General features: G+C 42.5%; 1 protein-coding gene across 2 annotated transcripts in view; it reads left to right on the top strand.

The window, feature by feature from the left end:
• DAAM1 (dishevelled associated activator of morphogenesis 1) overlaps positions 1 to 17,170 on the top strand; it is a 161,335-nt gene that overhangs the window by 126,414 nt on the left and 17,751 nt on the right. For both annotated transcript variants that reach the window (XM_046647122.1, XM_046647123.1), the window contains exons 16-17: positions 5,866 to 5,972; positions 12,913 to 12,997. In XM_046647122.1, the coding sequence (XP_046503078.1) occupies positions 5,866 to 5,972; positions 12,913 to 12,997 (192 nt within the window). The remainder of the gene's footprint in view (positions 1 to 5,865; positions 5,973 to 12,912; positions 12,998 to 17,170) is intronic.

Raw genomic sequence — 17,170 nt, forward strand, 5'->3', positions numbered from 1 at the left:
TTCCTGGCAGATTCAAATAATCCTCTGACTTCAGTACACATCCCATTGATTCTCACTTCAGTTTCCATCACTAATACTGATCCATTCTGGTTGCTTAAGATGAATGTTTGGGAACTTAAAGAAGTAAACTAATAGAAGGAAAACAACAGTTATTCAAAATGCTGCTGTTCAAGTCTGAGCATGTGGGTTGTGTTTATTATGAAGGCAGGTGGTTTGAAAGATCCAAGTTTACAAGATTCTTAATTAACTGGCTTTCAGCACAAGGTGCAGAAGGATGCTGCCAAAATGCTCTGGGAAAATATGTGGACAGTTCTCAAGAGCTCTGGGAGACAGGGTTGCAGGAAGCCTAGCAATTGGGTAATTGTCTCCTAGCAACCAATCACTGTTTAAGTAATCAGTAGTCATTCCAATCAGGGTAGACGAGAACATTTCAGTTGTACTTAACACTAAGTAGACTGGTAAGTGGAATCATTTGTGACATTTTCAGTAGCACTTTCTAGAGAAAAATTTCAACACACCTGCTCAGCTTGATTCAAGTATGTTTCTCCTCTTGGTGCAAGAATTTGAGATGAGAATTTTTAAACCATAAATATGTTTCCCAAATGAAGGTAATTTGAGCCATTTTATTGAATTTACTGAATGTTGGGAGAGAGATGCTATCAACATCGAAAGATGCTTATATTCTAGTAGGAATATGTAGGACAGAATAAAGGAAATGGAGTGCCTGTCATTGAATGTCACCTTGTCTCACTACTAATGGCAATGTCAAAGACTGTGCATTTTCATTTTAGTCCTGGCAGTGCACTATATAATTACCATCACACTTGAACTGCTCTCTTTTCCACTCCCAAATGAATACTGGGAACCTATTTTTTCTATGGTATGTCCTCTTCTTCCAAGGTTATAAAACCCTGCTCAAACTCTCTGGACTTCAGCTGGTTATTTAGCCAAGTAAGTTTCTCAGAGAGGCAAAGGAACACATGAATACTATTATCTGCATGCATGCAACAGGAACGCTACACAGAGTAAGAGTTTGAAAAAATCTCAAGTATTAGATTAGTATAATTTAGGTGAACACTGATTAATGACATTTAGGAAAGATTTTATATAATTGTATTTACATACGTACATACAAGATATGCCCCGTTGATTTGAGAATTATTGTATCATTAAAATCAGAATAGATATTTATACTGTCTGCTTTGTATATGAAGTACTTCACAGGATGTAAATATATTAAACTGTGGTACAGGCCTACAGTGCAACTCAGAGTATAAAAGCTAAGATGAGGAAAATCTGTAAATAGCTGTAAGATAGACTGAAAGATGATAATCAATATTAAGTATTCATATATTTTTTGTGCTGAGTATGATATACACAGTTCCCAATCTCATCAACCGTAAAATTGGGTTCTCAACGAGCTCTTATACTTATTTTTTAATCTCATGCCAACTCTGTGAGGTGGGTATTATTCCTATTTCACAGATAAAAAAATTATAGCTTAGTGTGTATTCATTGTCCGAATAGGTGGCACAGTCAGGGCTACTAGTGGCGTAATTCTCAGTTTCACTTTGTTGTTGAGCCGTGGTTTTATTCATTATGAAGTTCAGGCTTTGCAAGGATTTTCTTTAACTCCAGTTTTAAGAACAAGAGCATTCCTATTCAGGATTTTTTTTTCCATGTGGCTATCAACGGTGTGCAGAGCTGATTGTGTAAGCTTAGGTGCCACATGGAATGGAATTTAATAGCGTGCGCTTATTCCCCTGCTCACATTCCAAAAGTTCATTTGAAAGTCAATTTCTTGAATCTCAGAACCTCTTTTTCTCATTGAAAGTATATTATACATGATTTCCATGCCAGCCACAAAAGACTTATTTTAGTATGTAATGTAGAGCATTGCAGAGTAGTACTATTTCAGATACAATTAAACAACATTCATCCTGTTTTTGTGGGAAATTTTTGTCTTGAGATATTATAAATTCATTCTCCCTATCCATGCAGTTGGACAGAGGAAACGGACTTTACATTTACCTGAAGGGAGTCTTATCTTTGTGGCAATAAATTAACAGCTCACTATCTCCGCTCCCCCTCCCTCCTTTTTGCCTGAGGACACCTCTTCTTTAGGGCAAATGGTCTAACATTTCCAAGCCTCTCAGCTCTGGTCTAAGAAACAAAGGGTCTCTGCTCTCCCAGGCTCCAGAATCTGACCTCTCCTGCTAATGTGTAACACACAAGTCATTCTTGGGTCCCATTTGGAACATTCATTGGTATTTTCTCATTTTTCATAAATGGTTAAAGAATTTTCCTTTTTTATTCTTTTTATATTTTTCATTATTCTGTATATCTAGTTTTCACATTGAAAAATTGTTATGATTTGGGACATTTATTTCAGTAATCTTGGTCCTTAGCCATGGCACATGAAGGCAGAAGAGAAAATTGTGAGTGATGGTTTTCCTTAGGACCACAGTATAAGGTAGAGGTTCTATAACTGGACTCCACGGTAAGAGTTAATCAACGCAGGGTTTTATATGAATATTAATGTATGCATTTTTCTGGAGAGGGATCCCCAGCTTTTATAGATTTACAAAGGGATCACAACCTCAAAAAGATTAGGAACCATTCATGTAAGGGTTATAATTATCCATGAAGTGTTAAGTCATTGTTTCATTATGGAACCGTATCTGTAGGAATCTATCAGCACTGGTTCCCGAAAATCCAAGTTCCAACTTCCTATTTATCTCCCAAGCCCTAAACCCTATAGCAAAAGTCATCTGGAAAAATCAGACATCCTGTGAGGTGGAGCCAAATATAGACGATTCTATCATGTTTGGCCCAAGCTAATTAGTAAATAATTTAAGATTTCAAAAAGAATATTAACCTATTTGAAATAGGCCTGGAGGAATCATTATTTTTAACATACCCCATCTAATAAGCTTGTGATTTTATTTAAGATGTGATAATTAAAGGACTCCTAAAGAAGGGAATCTTAGGCTAATAATTAACCAAACTCTCCCATCGCATTCCTTCACATTACCACCTGAAAGATAAGATACATTACTTAGCTACTAACTGTTAAACTTATTGCTGCCACTGGTTACAAATGGGAGATCTTGACCAGCTGTTCTTCAACTCAGCTGAAAGCAGAGTAATAGGAGAAAAAATGGGCTTGATCATCAGCTTGAAAGATAATTGAATTGAATGATAGTTTCCAAGTATTGAGCTCATAATTATGTGTCAGGTACTGTACAAAATGCTTTACGTGCATTATCGCATTGATTCCTCACAATAAGAATCCAGTTGTCAACCCCATTTTACAGATAGCGAGACTGAGCCCCAAGCCACACCACTAGCTAGTGACAGTTGCCTGATTCCATACCCCACTACAGTAGAGGTCAGAAGTCTTAATTTCCTGACAGTGTGAACTTAGGGAGAATGAGTTGCTGGAGAACTTCGTAGAAGTTTCTTCTTTGAAGGCCAGACTGTGAGAGCAGGGTCTAAATTCAACTAGCAACTTGTCTCTTTAACAGAGAAAGGTAGGGTAAGATAATCTCATGGAGTTCACTTCACTGTGGTTTTTTCTGCCCTTGAAAAGAGAAACTGCTTTTACAGAGAAAGAGTCCTAAGGAGCTTCAGAGTAGAAAACTTGATCGTCACAACAGGGACAAAAGAAAACTGTGACATCAGGAGAGAAGAAAGGTTTCTTGTGGTTATCAATTTATTTTCTAAATGCCATTCTAGAAAAGCAATCTCCTTGTGTGGGTGGAGCAAGGGAAGGACACATTTTGTTTCCCACCAGAAGAATGATGTGAAACAGCTCATCTGTGTAAAATTGGCCTTGGCAGTACTGCCAGGGCCAACGAGGCCTTAAGGAATCTGCTGAGCAAATGCTGGTTGTGCAAGCAGTTGGCCCGAAAGCTGAAGTGTATTTTGCACACCGAAGCTTTATTCATGCTAGCATGGCAAAAATATGCACAGAAAGCTCTAACTTTCTCATAACATGTCGATTACTTCTTCCTCTTTCCCTTCTTTACTGCAAGTCTTTCCTATGAACTATTTCAAGAAGAGGCAGTTGACTTTGTGTGCTTGAACAGCCCCGAGTTCTTTGGGACAGGGCCACCAATGGCTGCACACCACGTGAATCACTTATTGTCTCTTAATTACACGTCCTGTCTTCTTCCTCATACCTACCATAGCAACCACAGGCATTGTTTGGACTCTCGGAGGGCGTTGAGGGTTAATATTACTGACCTATGTCGTTGAACTTGTCTTTTATCTTTTCTTAATCCTTCCTATGACACAAAAAGACAGGAGATTATTTCCACCCAAAAACATTTTGCTGGTAGTACGTGACAATGGGAGTAGTTTCCTCAAGTTGATGGAATTGATTGATATTTTCCTGCTTCAAGTAAAAATTGTCATGTTGAGTAAATGAAGCCCAGTGCACCTTTCATAGAGGACTTGTCCCTTTGCTAACTTGGGTCTCTCTGGGGTGTTTTAAGTCCTTTTTTTTCTGAGTTTGACTTGCCACCATTGGAAATTGTGTACAGCATGTGCCGTCTTCTCTCTCTACCCTGAATGCTTAGGACTGGGCTCTTCATTGTATCTTCAGCCAGGCACTCTCATCTCCATCAGCTCTCGTTGCTGCTCCTAGGGGCATAAATCATCTCTTACCCTGTGTCACTGATTTCCTTCACTGCTTTGACTTTCCCCCATTTTTTGCTGTAATTTCTGAACAGCATGTATCTGATTTGCCTTTTCCATGCCTCTGCCATGGCTGTAGGATTTCTTTGTGAACAGTAACTCCAAGCAGGTAAGTGAGCTACCACCCAAACCTTGCTTAGTGTAACTCCTTGGCTCACTATAAGTTCAAAATGTCCTGGTTATCCCGTTTTTTTCAGTTAGTGTAATGCAATGTCTGGGTAATTCCATGTTGAGTTTTAACTCTTAACTGAATATTTAGAGGTATGCCTGAAATCGCGACATGACAAGAGACAGTTGAAGTTTGGTTACATGGTGCCTCTTATTATAAACTCCATGTCATCTTTGTTTCCTAAACCGTTAATACAGTTCCAGAGCTCTTTGGTTTCTTTACATTTTTAAAGTGCCATCATCTATTGTTTAAATTGATCATGACCTCTAATAAAATCAAACTTGGTATTTACCAAGTTAGTCTATGTTTTTACCTTGATTTTACATATAATTGTTGTATGCCTCTCCCACCATTATGACTGGCCATTATTGCTCACAGCTTTCTGTCTGGCAGCAGAGTACACAAGTAGTCTTTTATTGTTAATTTAAGTAATTGAACTAATGCCTTGAACCGCCCCCTCCACGTTGTCCATCAGGCTCCAGGGTAACGAAAGGTACCATCTGGGCTAGGGAGCTTCCTGTGGCACATAAAGACATTTGGGAAGTTTTATTGTTTAGCTTTTTGAGTGCCCAGGATGCAAATGGTTCTGGGTTGAATGGGCCCTGCAAATGGCTGGACCAGCGATGGCAAGCCTCAGCTGAGCTTGATTCATAGTGACAGTTCTTCTGTCTGCAAGCCATAGGGATTTGGGGGACAAAGGGAGGGCTCCACTCGCTGATCATTTATGCGCGCTTAGCATAACTTAGAAGCGCTTTGTTCTTCCAAACAATGTATTTTCAAATGTGGGTGGCCAGATTTTCTTATTTATTTCCCTTTATCAACTAGATTTTAGCCTTTGTTTCAGTTCCACCACCTCCCTACGCTCCCCTCCTCACCATCTCAGCTTTGCCTCTGTGTGTGTGTGTGTGTGTGTGTAAACAGAAAACGTAAAGTGTGTGTCTGAAGATGGAATGTCCCTATTTGACTTTGATGGATTTCTTTCATGCTCTTTATAGAAAGAAGCAGATGCCATTGATGACACACTGAGTTCCAAACTGAAGGTCAAAGAGCTTTCGGTGATTGATGGTCGGAGAGCTCAGAACTGCAACATCCTTCTATCGAGGTACTGTTGATACTGAATAAACATTTCTGGTAGGACCAACCTTTCCACTATCTGGCTGCAAACCTCATGTTTCTACTTGTTCTTTTCACTGGGCTCTGCTGAGGGCCAGTTCATTAGACCCTCTTCTGTTTAAGGTGAGGAGAACCTTGGTGCTCACTTTCCCTAGGTGAATGTATCAGAGCCGGAGGTCTACTTTCTTAGAATTTCCACAGACTCCTAAATGTAAACAGCAGAACATCCCAAATCAATGTTTGTTTGTTTGTTTGTATTTCCCAGAGAGCCTGTAAAATGCATTTTACTTGTACTTATACTTCTTGGCTGTAGAGGTATTTTGGCCATTGAGGAACAGGGTCATAGAATCAGCACCCACCATGAAGCTTTGTATTATTTTGCTTTTAAAGTCATCTTTTTTGTACTTCAAGGTTATATGATTTCATGCTTTTATTCAACTAAAGAGATATGTAAATCTCAAACCTCAGTGAAATGCTAATTTATCCAGTTCAGCCCCTGTTCAGCAATCTTTCTCATAATTAGTGAACCATCACGGCCTTGGAACTTGAAAAGAAGAAAGGAAATTGGGAGCCTGGAATCTGATTGTAGCTTCAAGCAATGTGTTAGGTCATCCTGGGCATTTTAAGTAGCTTTTCTAGATCTACTTTCTTTTCTCTGAAAGGGACTTTCACATTAGGCAGACACTGAATGCTTAGGAGGTGAATGAAGATGAAAAGAATCCTGAACTTTGGGGCATTATGTATGTCACGTTGGTTACATTCTGGAAAGAATGTTGTATATGCATTGAGGCTGGTGTAAGGTGTCTTCTCTTTCAGGGAGAATAAAGAGGGAAAGTAGTTGTCCTTATTTTTTAGATGGTCTTAGAGTGAGTTTCTTTTAACACAAAGAGCCACTGTCTGGTTTTCTGCAGGAAGCTTGATTGTTAGCCAGGTAGATGTTACTTTAGGGAGCAAATGGTGCTTTTAGTGAAAGAGAAATTGAAGCTGAGTGAGATCACTGAATTTTAACATAACTAGTCAGGTAACATGAGCCATCTTGTTAGCATGTCATTTCTGTGTGCAGCTGGAAGCTGTGTAAATGCCCAGGCCCTTTAGTTACCGCACTTTTCTCCCTGAACACATGCCCAGAGAGACACCATCGAAAGTAGTTTGAAGGCCTACTAATTTTTCTTCTGTGGTGTGTACAATTTGGGTTGTTACAATTTCTTTTTACAAATAACATTTACTTAATAGCAAAATTAATTGAAAATTTGAGGAAAGTTCCCTTTTAATCCTAGAATTTCTCCCTATATTTTGTGCTTTCACAGTGTAGATGAACACTTTAACTTGACAATAGGAGCTATCACTCTGAATTTCGGTAGTATTTCAGTGCTTGTAGGAGTAGAAACTGTGTCCCAGTTCCTCATAGACGGATTACTCTCGGTACCAGGTGCCAACCAGGGTAATTAGATTAGTTATAGATAAGGTTACAACTCTTTCTGGCAAATTTATCATCCCATTGTTGAAAGAATTATTTTATATTTGTGGTATGTAATTCCCTTGTTACTGCAAAAGCGTCAGAGCCTAAGATGACTTAGAACCTGAATGTGTCTCAGCTCTCTCTAGAAGACAATTTTAGGGACTTGCTTCGTAACTGTTGATTGTCTATTAAAATCCAATTTAATAAATATGTGTTATTATGATGAGCATAATTAAAAAGTGTATTGTGCATAACAAAGTGAGTCCCAGTTGAGCTTATGGTAATTGAGCCTTATTGATCAGGTGCGAGAACCTTCTCTGCCACAGAGGCTTTAGTCACACATGCTTTTCTGCCCCATGATCAATAGTTTCTTTCATTCTCTCATCAGGAGAGCACAGGGCTGACCTGTTACATGTGCTGTGATAAGGTAAAAGAAATGAAGTAGACTTAATTTTAATTTGTTTTTCATTTAGTTGTTTAATCAGTCAGAGGTTTACCTCACTTCCATTCTCCCCTTTTGGTTGGCACTGTGTTACTACAGACAGAAGGAGCCAGAGCTTAAAGGAGGGACGGGAGATGTGAAAGCGTGTTTGATACTCTTTTCTTAGAGAGTTCTCACTTTAGAGCATTTATTTGCCTGACACTCTGCCAGGTGTCATAGGCTGTACCAAGACTTAAGACAGCACTGCTGCCATTGGAAGCTCATGGCTAATTGGAGGAGAAACATGACACAGGCGAAATGACTTGTGAACAGTTCAGGGCTTAGACTGGTCTGACTGGAAGGAGACGGGAGCTCAGCTGAGTGAGGTGGGCACTGGCAGGGCTTACCAGAGACAGAGGGTCTCGAAGGGCGCTAACAGTCACGTGGGCAGGAGGGTGGGAGGCAGTGCCTAGGAGGCGAGCCGCCGGAGTGCAGGCCCCAGAGGGCCGTAAGCACAGCTAGTGAAGAAAGCCCTGCATTACAGCGGTTGCCAATTGGATGGCTTGAGACCAGGCAGGAGAGCCTGAGACCCATGCCTGCAGCCTTTGTGAGAGCAGGGACAGCCCAGGGGCAGCCGTGCCTTTCTCGTCTGAAATGGAGGTGATGAAGTGGTAGCCTTGCAGTGGGCCTGGGAGAATTAGACCAAGTGCATGGAAGCCCCTGGCAGGTTGCCTGCATGTGGTGGCTACTTAGCTAGTGGCCTGTGTATATACTCATGGGATCAGGAGTTGGTGCAGATTGTTTGGGAGCTTTGTTTTAATAAGGTGCAGGTTTGATCTCTCCAGGATTAGCAGGATAGGTTGGAAGTCATTGAGAGCTGGAGGCAAGGGCAGCCACCAGATAGGAGGCTCTTTCCGTTGTCCAGGTGAGACCTCATGAGGGGCAGACTCAAGAGAGGTGAGGAAGCCCTCAGCAGGACTCGGGAGACCGATTTTATGCATGGGGACAATGAACAGGAATGTTTCCAAGTTGATGTCAAGATTTCCTCTCTTTCCACACTTTTATCTTTCTTCCTTTCTGCTTATTTCACCCCCAAGGCTGGCGCCCCTCTCTAGTTCCTAGCATTGCAGTCATTACACCAGATTGCAGCACAGGAAAAGCCTGCGGCATGTGCTGTGGGCTATATTTCAATGACTGCATGTGTCTGCAGTGATCGCTTATCCTTTCAGGCTCTTCCTTACCCCACACTGCAAAAGTTAGTGGACCATTTGGTCAAGGGCACCTGCCACAGGCCCGCCTGGAGCTGAGGAGGTGGTCGGAAGGAAAGCCTGTCCCATCCCAGGGGCCAAGCAGAGGAAGAAGTGCAGGTTCATTGCATGGGGCTCACAGGGTGAGTGGCCAGGGTCACTCACAGCCCCTGGAAGGAGACTGCCTGGAAGGTATGTGTTTGAATCAGAAACTCCAGGCCACAGGGGACCCTGCCTTTCGCAGACTGGAGACGAGAGGGGAACGGACACAATGTACCTCAGAATGGGAAATCCATGCCTCAGGCCCTAGGCAGAGCAAGCAACAACTTTTCTACGGCATGTGTATATGTGACATGTGGCAATTTGAAATTTACTGTGCTTTATTTCCTAAAACAGACCTCTCCTTTCCGGAAAAAAAAAAGATAAGACAGAAAAACTTGGAAGCTGGTTTATATTGCAAAATGAACCCACGTAAAATCCACTTTTATGAAGTGTTCTGCCATACTTTTTTTCCAGATGCTCCCTTAACATGGTAGCCAGGGTATAGTAACCCACAAAAAGCTACTTTAAAGTAGGGGATTTGGCTTAAATCCACTGAGGCAGAGCTAAGGCTGATCTAGCCATTCATCCTTAACTTATTTTAATTACGCCTGGATGTTCGAATTCTCTTGGCAAATTTTTGACATACTTGAGTAGAGCAAGGTAGAGTTAAATACTGTTTTAAAATGGCCCGTTTGTTTCCTGCCTTGTAAAGAGAGTTGAAGTGGATGTCTCAAAAGTTGTCACCCTCCAGCACACCAAAACACTGCCAAGCTTTAAAAGCAATTAAAAGGTTAGAATTGGGAGGGTCCTTAAATTACAGAGATTAGCAACTCATTTTGTGGATGACAGATGATACTAAGAGCTCGGCAACCTATGGAAGCGTCCTGGAGCGCAGCGTGCCCTTCTCCTCTGTCCCCAAAGGTGCGGTGTCTTTGTCTGCTCCAATAGCCACGTGCAAGGCAGTATGTTGACAGGTAGATTTTCTTAAGTACCATCCATTAAAGTCTCGAGTCTCTTTGTGGGCCACATTAAGAGAAACCAAAATTGTTACGAATTAGAGCTAATGTTTAGTCCAGACAGCCTCTGGGGGTTGAAGAGCATAAATATATACAATTTCAAAAGCAAGAAGTTCTGTGCTCCATATGGGCAGCTGATGAAATGCAAATCTGATACTTCAAGTATTGTACTCACTCTGATTTTCAACTCCTTTTCTTTTAAATGCAAAACAGAAGGACGCAGCAGGTCTACACCATAAAGTGGTTTCTTCAGCTCGGTGTGAAAGGACACAGAAATAATTTTTTTTTTTCTTATAAGCAGAGCTTTTCTCCTGATGACTGTAGATGTTTCCACAGCCAGTTGGTTCTCATTAGCGGCAGTCTCGGCCCTCCCTGATGTTCCTCTTCCCTGGCCTTGCATGGCCGCCGTGTGGCCTTTGCCCCTAACTGACTCGAGAGCCGTTCGTGTCGGGAATCTCGGGCTACCCAGGGCCCGCACAGGGAGATCTTGATACAGGCTTTCCCCTCTCAGATGTTTTACCCATGCCAACTTGGCTAAATTGTTCCAGTTAAATTTGGGGATTTCCGTCATGATGTTCTTGTGAACATGTTGATGAAGCAATGATTGTCCCAAGAATGACCAAAACAATCTGGAGAAGTCTGCCCAGGTCCAGGGTTGCTGTCCAGAGCCTGGCAGTTCTGATGGCCCCGCAACTCAGACTAGGTGATTGAATGGGTCTTGTTTTAGAACGTGGACAATTTGGCATTTTGCCTAGATATTATATTTAGATTTGAAACCACGAAATAAAAAAGAATGCTATTAGTTCAATAGGATTCCCAAATTTGTTCCTTCCCTTCCCTACTTATTGGCACATGAAACAGTACTCAGTTTCAATGGCAGGATGGATGATGTTAACAAGATCCTGTCAAAATCTAGAGAATCGGACAAGCCAGAGGTGTCCAGAGTGCCATGTGTCTCATCCAGCTCCACCCCAGTTCTTTTCTCCTTACATGGCCTTATGTCCACACCTGCACGCATCAGCCCCACTTCCCTGTGACAGCACAGGTGACTGAGTGTGCTTTACCTACCCTTGTGTCTTGAGTGTTTCAGCTTATCATTTGATTCTCCAAAACATCACCACCTTTAAAATAAGGACCCCGTTTTCTAATTCTTTTTTAATACACCCAGCCTAATGGGTGTTGTATAAAAAAAGGAGAAACTCAGGTGAAATGGTGGGTACAAGGTACTTTGTGAAGTGTTCACAATAACCCTACTAAGCACCGTTTAATGATGAAAGAGCTGCATGTGAAGATTCAAGTTATATAAGTACTGCTGTTTTCTGTTCTGTAGAAAAGTCTGTCTTGCAGAATATACATACAGTTTACTGAGCCCTTTCTGGGGCCAGGCACTGTGCTAAGCACTTCACCTGCCCTATTTCACTTATTCACACACACACACGCTTGCCTTTTTTTGACGTAGTTGTTACTATTCCTGTTTTATAGATGACAAAACTGAGGCTTAAAGAGTTTTTCCAAGTTTACACTGGCAAGAAAGTGCCAGAGTCAGGGCTGGGGTCCAGCCTTTCTAATGCCAAAGCCCCTTCCTTCAGACGCTACGTGTGAAGGCTGCACGTCTTGCTCTGCGTTTGTGTTTATGCCTTTTTGTCCAGCCCTAAAGGTGGTTCTTCTTGAAGATCATAGACTATAAGAACAGATCAAATGGTATTAGTGTGTTCATATAAATAGTGTTATAAGCTAGTGGTAGCTTATAAGGAAGTAAGATTTTTTAGATAAGTCGAGGTCTAATGAGTGCAAATAGAACAGAAGAATGACTCCATTATCACAGCTAATAATCTGATTAAGATGTTTTGCCCTGGTTAAGACTATTGGTTGTACCTAACAAAAACACATTTTTGTAAGTATGTTTTAATTTCATGACTCTTTTTATAGTCAACACTTTGTTTTCGTGACATAATCAAGACATAAATCCTTGATTAAATTAGTAAATCATATGAATTTATGGTAGAAAATAGATTTGTGTTTTTGCTTAAGTCCTTATCTATGAGATATTAACTAGATAAAGAATTTTTATAAAAAGAATTTGGGATTAGCAATCAAGAGTCTTGGGTTTGTGTTCAGTGCTGCCACTTTCTGTGTTTGACCTTGGGCAAATCACTTGGGCATTCTGAGCTTCAGTTTCTGCCTCTTTTAAAAAAGACCATCATAATTATTTTGAAGCTCAAATGAAATAGCGTATGTGAAAACTCCTTAACTGTGAAGTACTCATACATTTTATTTTTTATATTAACTATTTAATTTTTTAACAGTAACATAGATTCTAACCTTAAAATCCATTTTTAGTATGATAGCAAACTTTAAACACTCCTGACATGTAATCAAACTAAGAATTTAGTTCTCCTCTTTCGCCTGCCATTCATGGGTAGTGTAAGTTAAAGCAGTTGTGTATGGGTGTCATCCGGATTTCTCATCTTCCAATTCCTTGCTTAAAGAAACTAAACAGTAGAACATCATAACTTTGTTCTCTGTGTCAGCAGAGCATTACAAAGCCCTGAAAGAATGTTAAAGCAGTTTCAAAATACTATTTTTAGGTGCAACATTGTCAGGAAATAAGCCTTCACTGAGAGATTTTGAGAAAAACAGTGCTTGAAAATCAGCAGCTGGAGTAGCAAAAGGAATGATCTTGCATAAAATTTTAATACACAAGCCAATATTGTTAACAACCAAAGAAAATATTCTTTCTGCAGGTTGAAATTATCCAATGATGAAATCAAACGAGCAATTCTAACAATGGACGAGCAGGAAGATCTGCCCAAGGACATGTTGGAACAGGTGAGCCAGACAAGTGACAGTTGACTTTCAGCAGGACGTGGGATATTGAGAAAACCTGCTTGTTGCTGGTAAACAATTTCCTCTCCTCTGAATTGAGGAGATTGAACCAAGGTTCCATGGGGCTCTGTTAGGAGACTTTATGACTTTATCCTGTCATTCTTCCTCAAAATGATGGATGAGAAGGAAGGTGACAAGTTTTTTAAATGCCTGAGATGCACAATGCCAGATTTTGGCCCTCATGCTGCAGTTAAGTTATTATGCTTTAGTAGGTCATATAAATCTACTAGCTTTCATGGAAAATCTGTCTTTCACAGGAATATGGAGAATCTCTTAGTGCTCTGAGATTACGGACTGGACTATGTAAACTGATTCATTTCCAGATCCTTAACACAATTTGTGTCTTGATCTTGGTTCACCATTCCCACAATCACAGAAGCCACTGTTAACCCCTGGCACTGTCATCTACTTCGGAATACTCGTATGTGTCATAAAGTGGGGCAGAAATTTCTTGGGGCTGAGTCTTGTCTCCATTACTTGTGTGGCACTCTTCTTGTGCTGTAATGGCAGGGAATTCAAATGCCAGGGCTAGCAAGTGTGCAATAGGTTTACACACAGTCAGCACACAGCCTTGTCCGTGGTATTTGGAGATAATTTGTATTTCCCATGGCCAGGCAGCAAGTCGAACGTGGTGCACCAGCCTGTCTTCACACGGTGTTTCTGTGACATGCTCGGTATAGCCGCTCCAACCGTGTTCTGTGTGGTTCAGCAGAATCATTGAGTTGTCCCCAAATGACAGAGTTGTTGAACCAGCAGGTATTCCAGGCCAGGGATTATCTTCTCCCTTTGTCTGGGCCGTATCTGTCTATGCTTCACGCAGATCGTTTCGAAAAGCTTTAGGACTGTTCTGTCTGTTCGTCTCATTGTCCTTGGGATGGAATCATATTTTGAGAGATTTTGGTCAAGAGTTCCATGTTTGTTAGAGCCAGGTCCACCTAAGGTCAACTGTGGACACAAGCAATCATGATTCTGGGCTGAACTTGAGGTCTTGTCTGTAGGCATGCTCAGCTCCCAAGAGCAGAGGAAAAGGACATTTTGTGCCACTAACTGTGATCCTGGGTGGTGAGTTGGCTCAGGGTAGAGGGCCTGTTTGTCTGCAGGTGCATTTTCCATGGTTCTCACTGATGTCCCAAGAGGCCTCAGACACAAAGCAGGGGGGAGCGATGTGTGCAGTGTCACCACTGCCCCTTGCCTTGCCCTGGTGTGGACTTGCCCCTCCCCAAAGCCTCTGCATGGGCAGTGGTCCTTACACTTAGCAGTGGAAACACTTTTCATGCTCTCCTTTTAAGAGGAGCTTTAGTTATCAAAATTGTTAATGACTATGTTTCCAAGTCTGTTAGGATGCTCTGTGTATGAATAGTTTAAAAGTAATTCCTAAAATTCATTTTTTAGAGCGTTTTACAGCTCCTCTGCACACTCTTTCCTCCCTCTCTGAACATCAGTCAAAACAGAGCCCTTGCCCCGAGAGCCGGCAGCCCAGGCCCCCTCTGCCCCTCCTGGCCCCCAGGCGACCCTGCACTCTAGTCGCCTGCGTCAGAAGTTGCCCACGCACAGTGAAGAAGCACGCAAAAAGCTGCTCTAGTCCTTAGGCCTTCAGCTTCTATCGACAAGGTTGTATGTTTAAAATTCCACAAGATCTGTTTACTGTGAAATTGCATCCAGCAAAATTCCTCCTTGAGGGGAAGGGATTTCAGAATCTTGCCAAAAGGGCTCACAGTACAAATAGAATGTACTTCAAATAAATACAAGTAAGAAAATCGGTCTACTGAAGCAGAATCTGGCCAAGCATCTCCAGATAATTCTGTGTGCCTCGCTCTCTGCCCATCTCCTGTGCTCATTCTCTTCCTCCGTCTTCGCCCATTTTCCTCTGCTTCCTTGTCCTTCATATAGCGCTTGCCCCAGACTAGCGCTGGAGCCAGCATCTCTTCACTATTTGTGATATGCATTTGAGCCACGTTTGTTCCCTCCTCTCCTGCTGCTTTTAGCTGCTGAGCTCAGGTCTCAGATGAGATCAATACTTGCCTCTTTCTTGGAATGCATACCTTTCTCTTATTCCCAGGCATTTGTCTAACTCCACATTCCTCCCCAGACTATCCATACACAGCCCGTTACTCAGCTCTGCTTTGAGAAGGACTGAACCGTTAGCATGTGACTCTTACTGTGCTCTTGCAAGTGACAGAAGAGAGAGAGTGGTTGTGTTATCCTGAGCAGGGGCCTGTGGGCTCAGCACAGCTAGTGGGAGTGGCAATCCCTGAGACGAGGACTGAATTTCCTTGCCCAGTAGGTAAAAATCCAAACCAAGGCGGAAAAACGAGGCTTTTCCTCTCCCTCCTCCTCCCTTCTCCTTGTCCTTCTACCCATGCGCCCCCCCCCCCCACCCCTGCACTGAGGAACAGCGAGAAGACACTTGTCATGTCTAGTGTCACCATTTGGACATGGAACATAAATGCATAGAAGCTATCAGGCCACCAGACCTGTGAACTCCCTGGCATCTCTCCATCTTTCTCCCCTCTCGTCGCATTAGGAAAGAGGGCTGCCCCTGGCTCCGCTCTGGCCCATCCCTTCCTTCTGCTCTGGGACCCAGCCGGATCCAAGGACTCTGCCCCTCCCCCCCAGATCTTCCAGCTCTCCCTCTCCACGTGTATCTTGCCCAAGTCCCAGCCGTCCCCACACACCCCCCTCAAGACTGCGAATCCCCATCTAGCTGCTGTCCTCTGTCTTTTTTCATGCAGCCAGTTCGTGAAAGCTTGTCCACACTCGCCTCCTATTCACTCTTCTTCAACTCACTGCAGTCTGTCTTCCTCACCTCCCTAAAGCTCTTCTCACTAAGGTCACACACCTTCCTTGTTGCCAAAGCCAGGGGACACTTTGCAGTCCTTATCTTCCTTGATTTCTGGGTGGGGTGTGACACTGATGGCCACTTGTTCCATGATGATATGCCTTCTTCCTTTGGCCCTGTGATACCACATTTGCCTCTCTCTTGTCTCCTCTGAAGGTTCCTCTTCTTGTCCTCATCCCTTCAATGCTGGCTTCTCTCCAGCCCTGCTTTTTTTTTCTTGATGGTTCCCTTGGTTACCTCACTCCCATCATCAGTGCATTCAGTACCCTACCTGTTACAACAAACACCACTGCTTTGTCTTCCAAACAGAACTCTTTAGAATTCCAGACCCATTTGTCCACCTGCCTCCTAGAAATCACCACTTGGTTTTCTTGTCAGGATTTCAAACACTAAACTCACCTTCTCTCCACCCGCCCTCCTCCCATCTTCTCTTTGTGGGTTCTTTGTTACACTCTGTGTATCTTTGTTGCCTAAGCCAGAAGCCCGGACCTCATCCTTTTGACTCTCATCTACCACAATCCCTCCATCCATCAATAGAGCAGGCTGGTTCTATTAAAACCCCCTGAATAACTCTAGAATCTAGGATAAATCTAGAATAACTCCAGACTGCCCAGACTAGGCCACCATCCTCTCTCACCTGGATTACTGCGCCAACTATCTAAGCACAACCCCTAATACTTTTGATCCCTTCTAATTCTTTCTCCATTCTGCAAGCACAGTGATCTTTTTAAAATGCAAACTTATTCCCCTACTTAAGATTTTTAAGTTACATCCTGTGCCCTCCAAATAAAGAATGAACTTCTCATAAGGCCCTTGCTACTCCCGGGCCTTGCCCCCTACTGCTCTCCCCCCTGCTGTTACAGCCACTCTTCCACCTGCATAAATGCTGCACTGCCCGTTCCAGACCACAGCACGTGATATGCGCTCTGCCTGGAATGTATTTCCAACCTCACACCATTCACCTCCTTCCCTGTAATTCCAATTCTCTGTCTCTGCTGGTGGCTCCTAGACTGACTGCCTTTGCTGAGGGCCCTTAGTTAAATCCTACAAATATTTGAAAAGCTACTAAATGGACCACCCAATGCCAGCATCAAATTATGGGGAGGATCTCAGGGTACAGAGGGTCAGTGTAATTAAAAATATATATATCCAAGGGTACTTGATGGGCAAAATAACACACAAGCACAGGCCTGTGCATACACTTGCTGATGTTTGTGCCTTTAAAGAAAATCAGAAATACGGGGCTGGCCCCGTGGCCGAGTGGTTAAGTTCGCGCG

The sequence above is a fragment of the Equus quagga genome, chromosome 20 (genome assembly GCF_021613505.1).
Source record: "Equus quagga isolate Etosha38 chromosome 20, UCLA_HA_Equagga_1.0, whole genome shotgun sequence".
Lineage (NCBI taxonomy): Eukaryota > Metazoa > Chordata > Mammalia > Perissodactyla > Equidae > Equus > Equus quagga.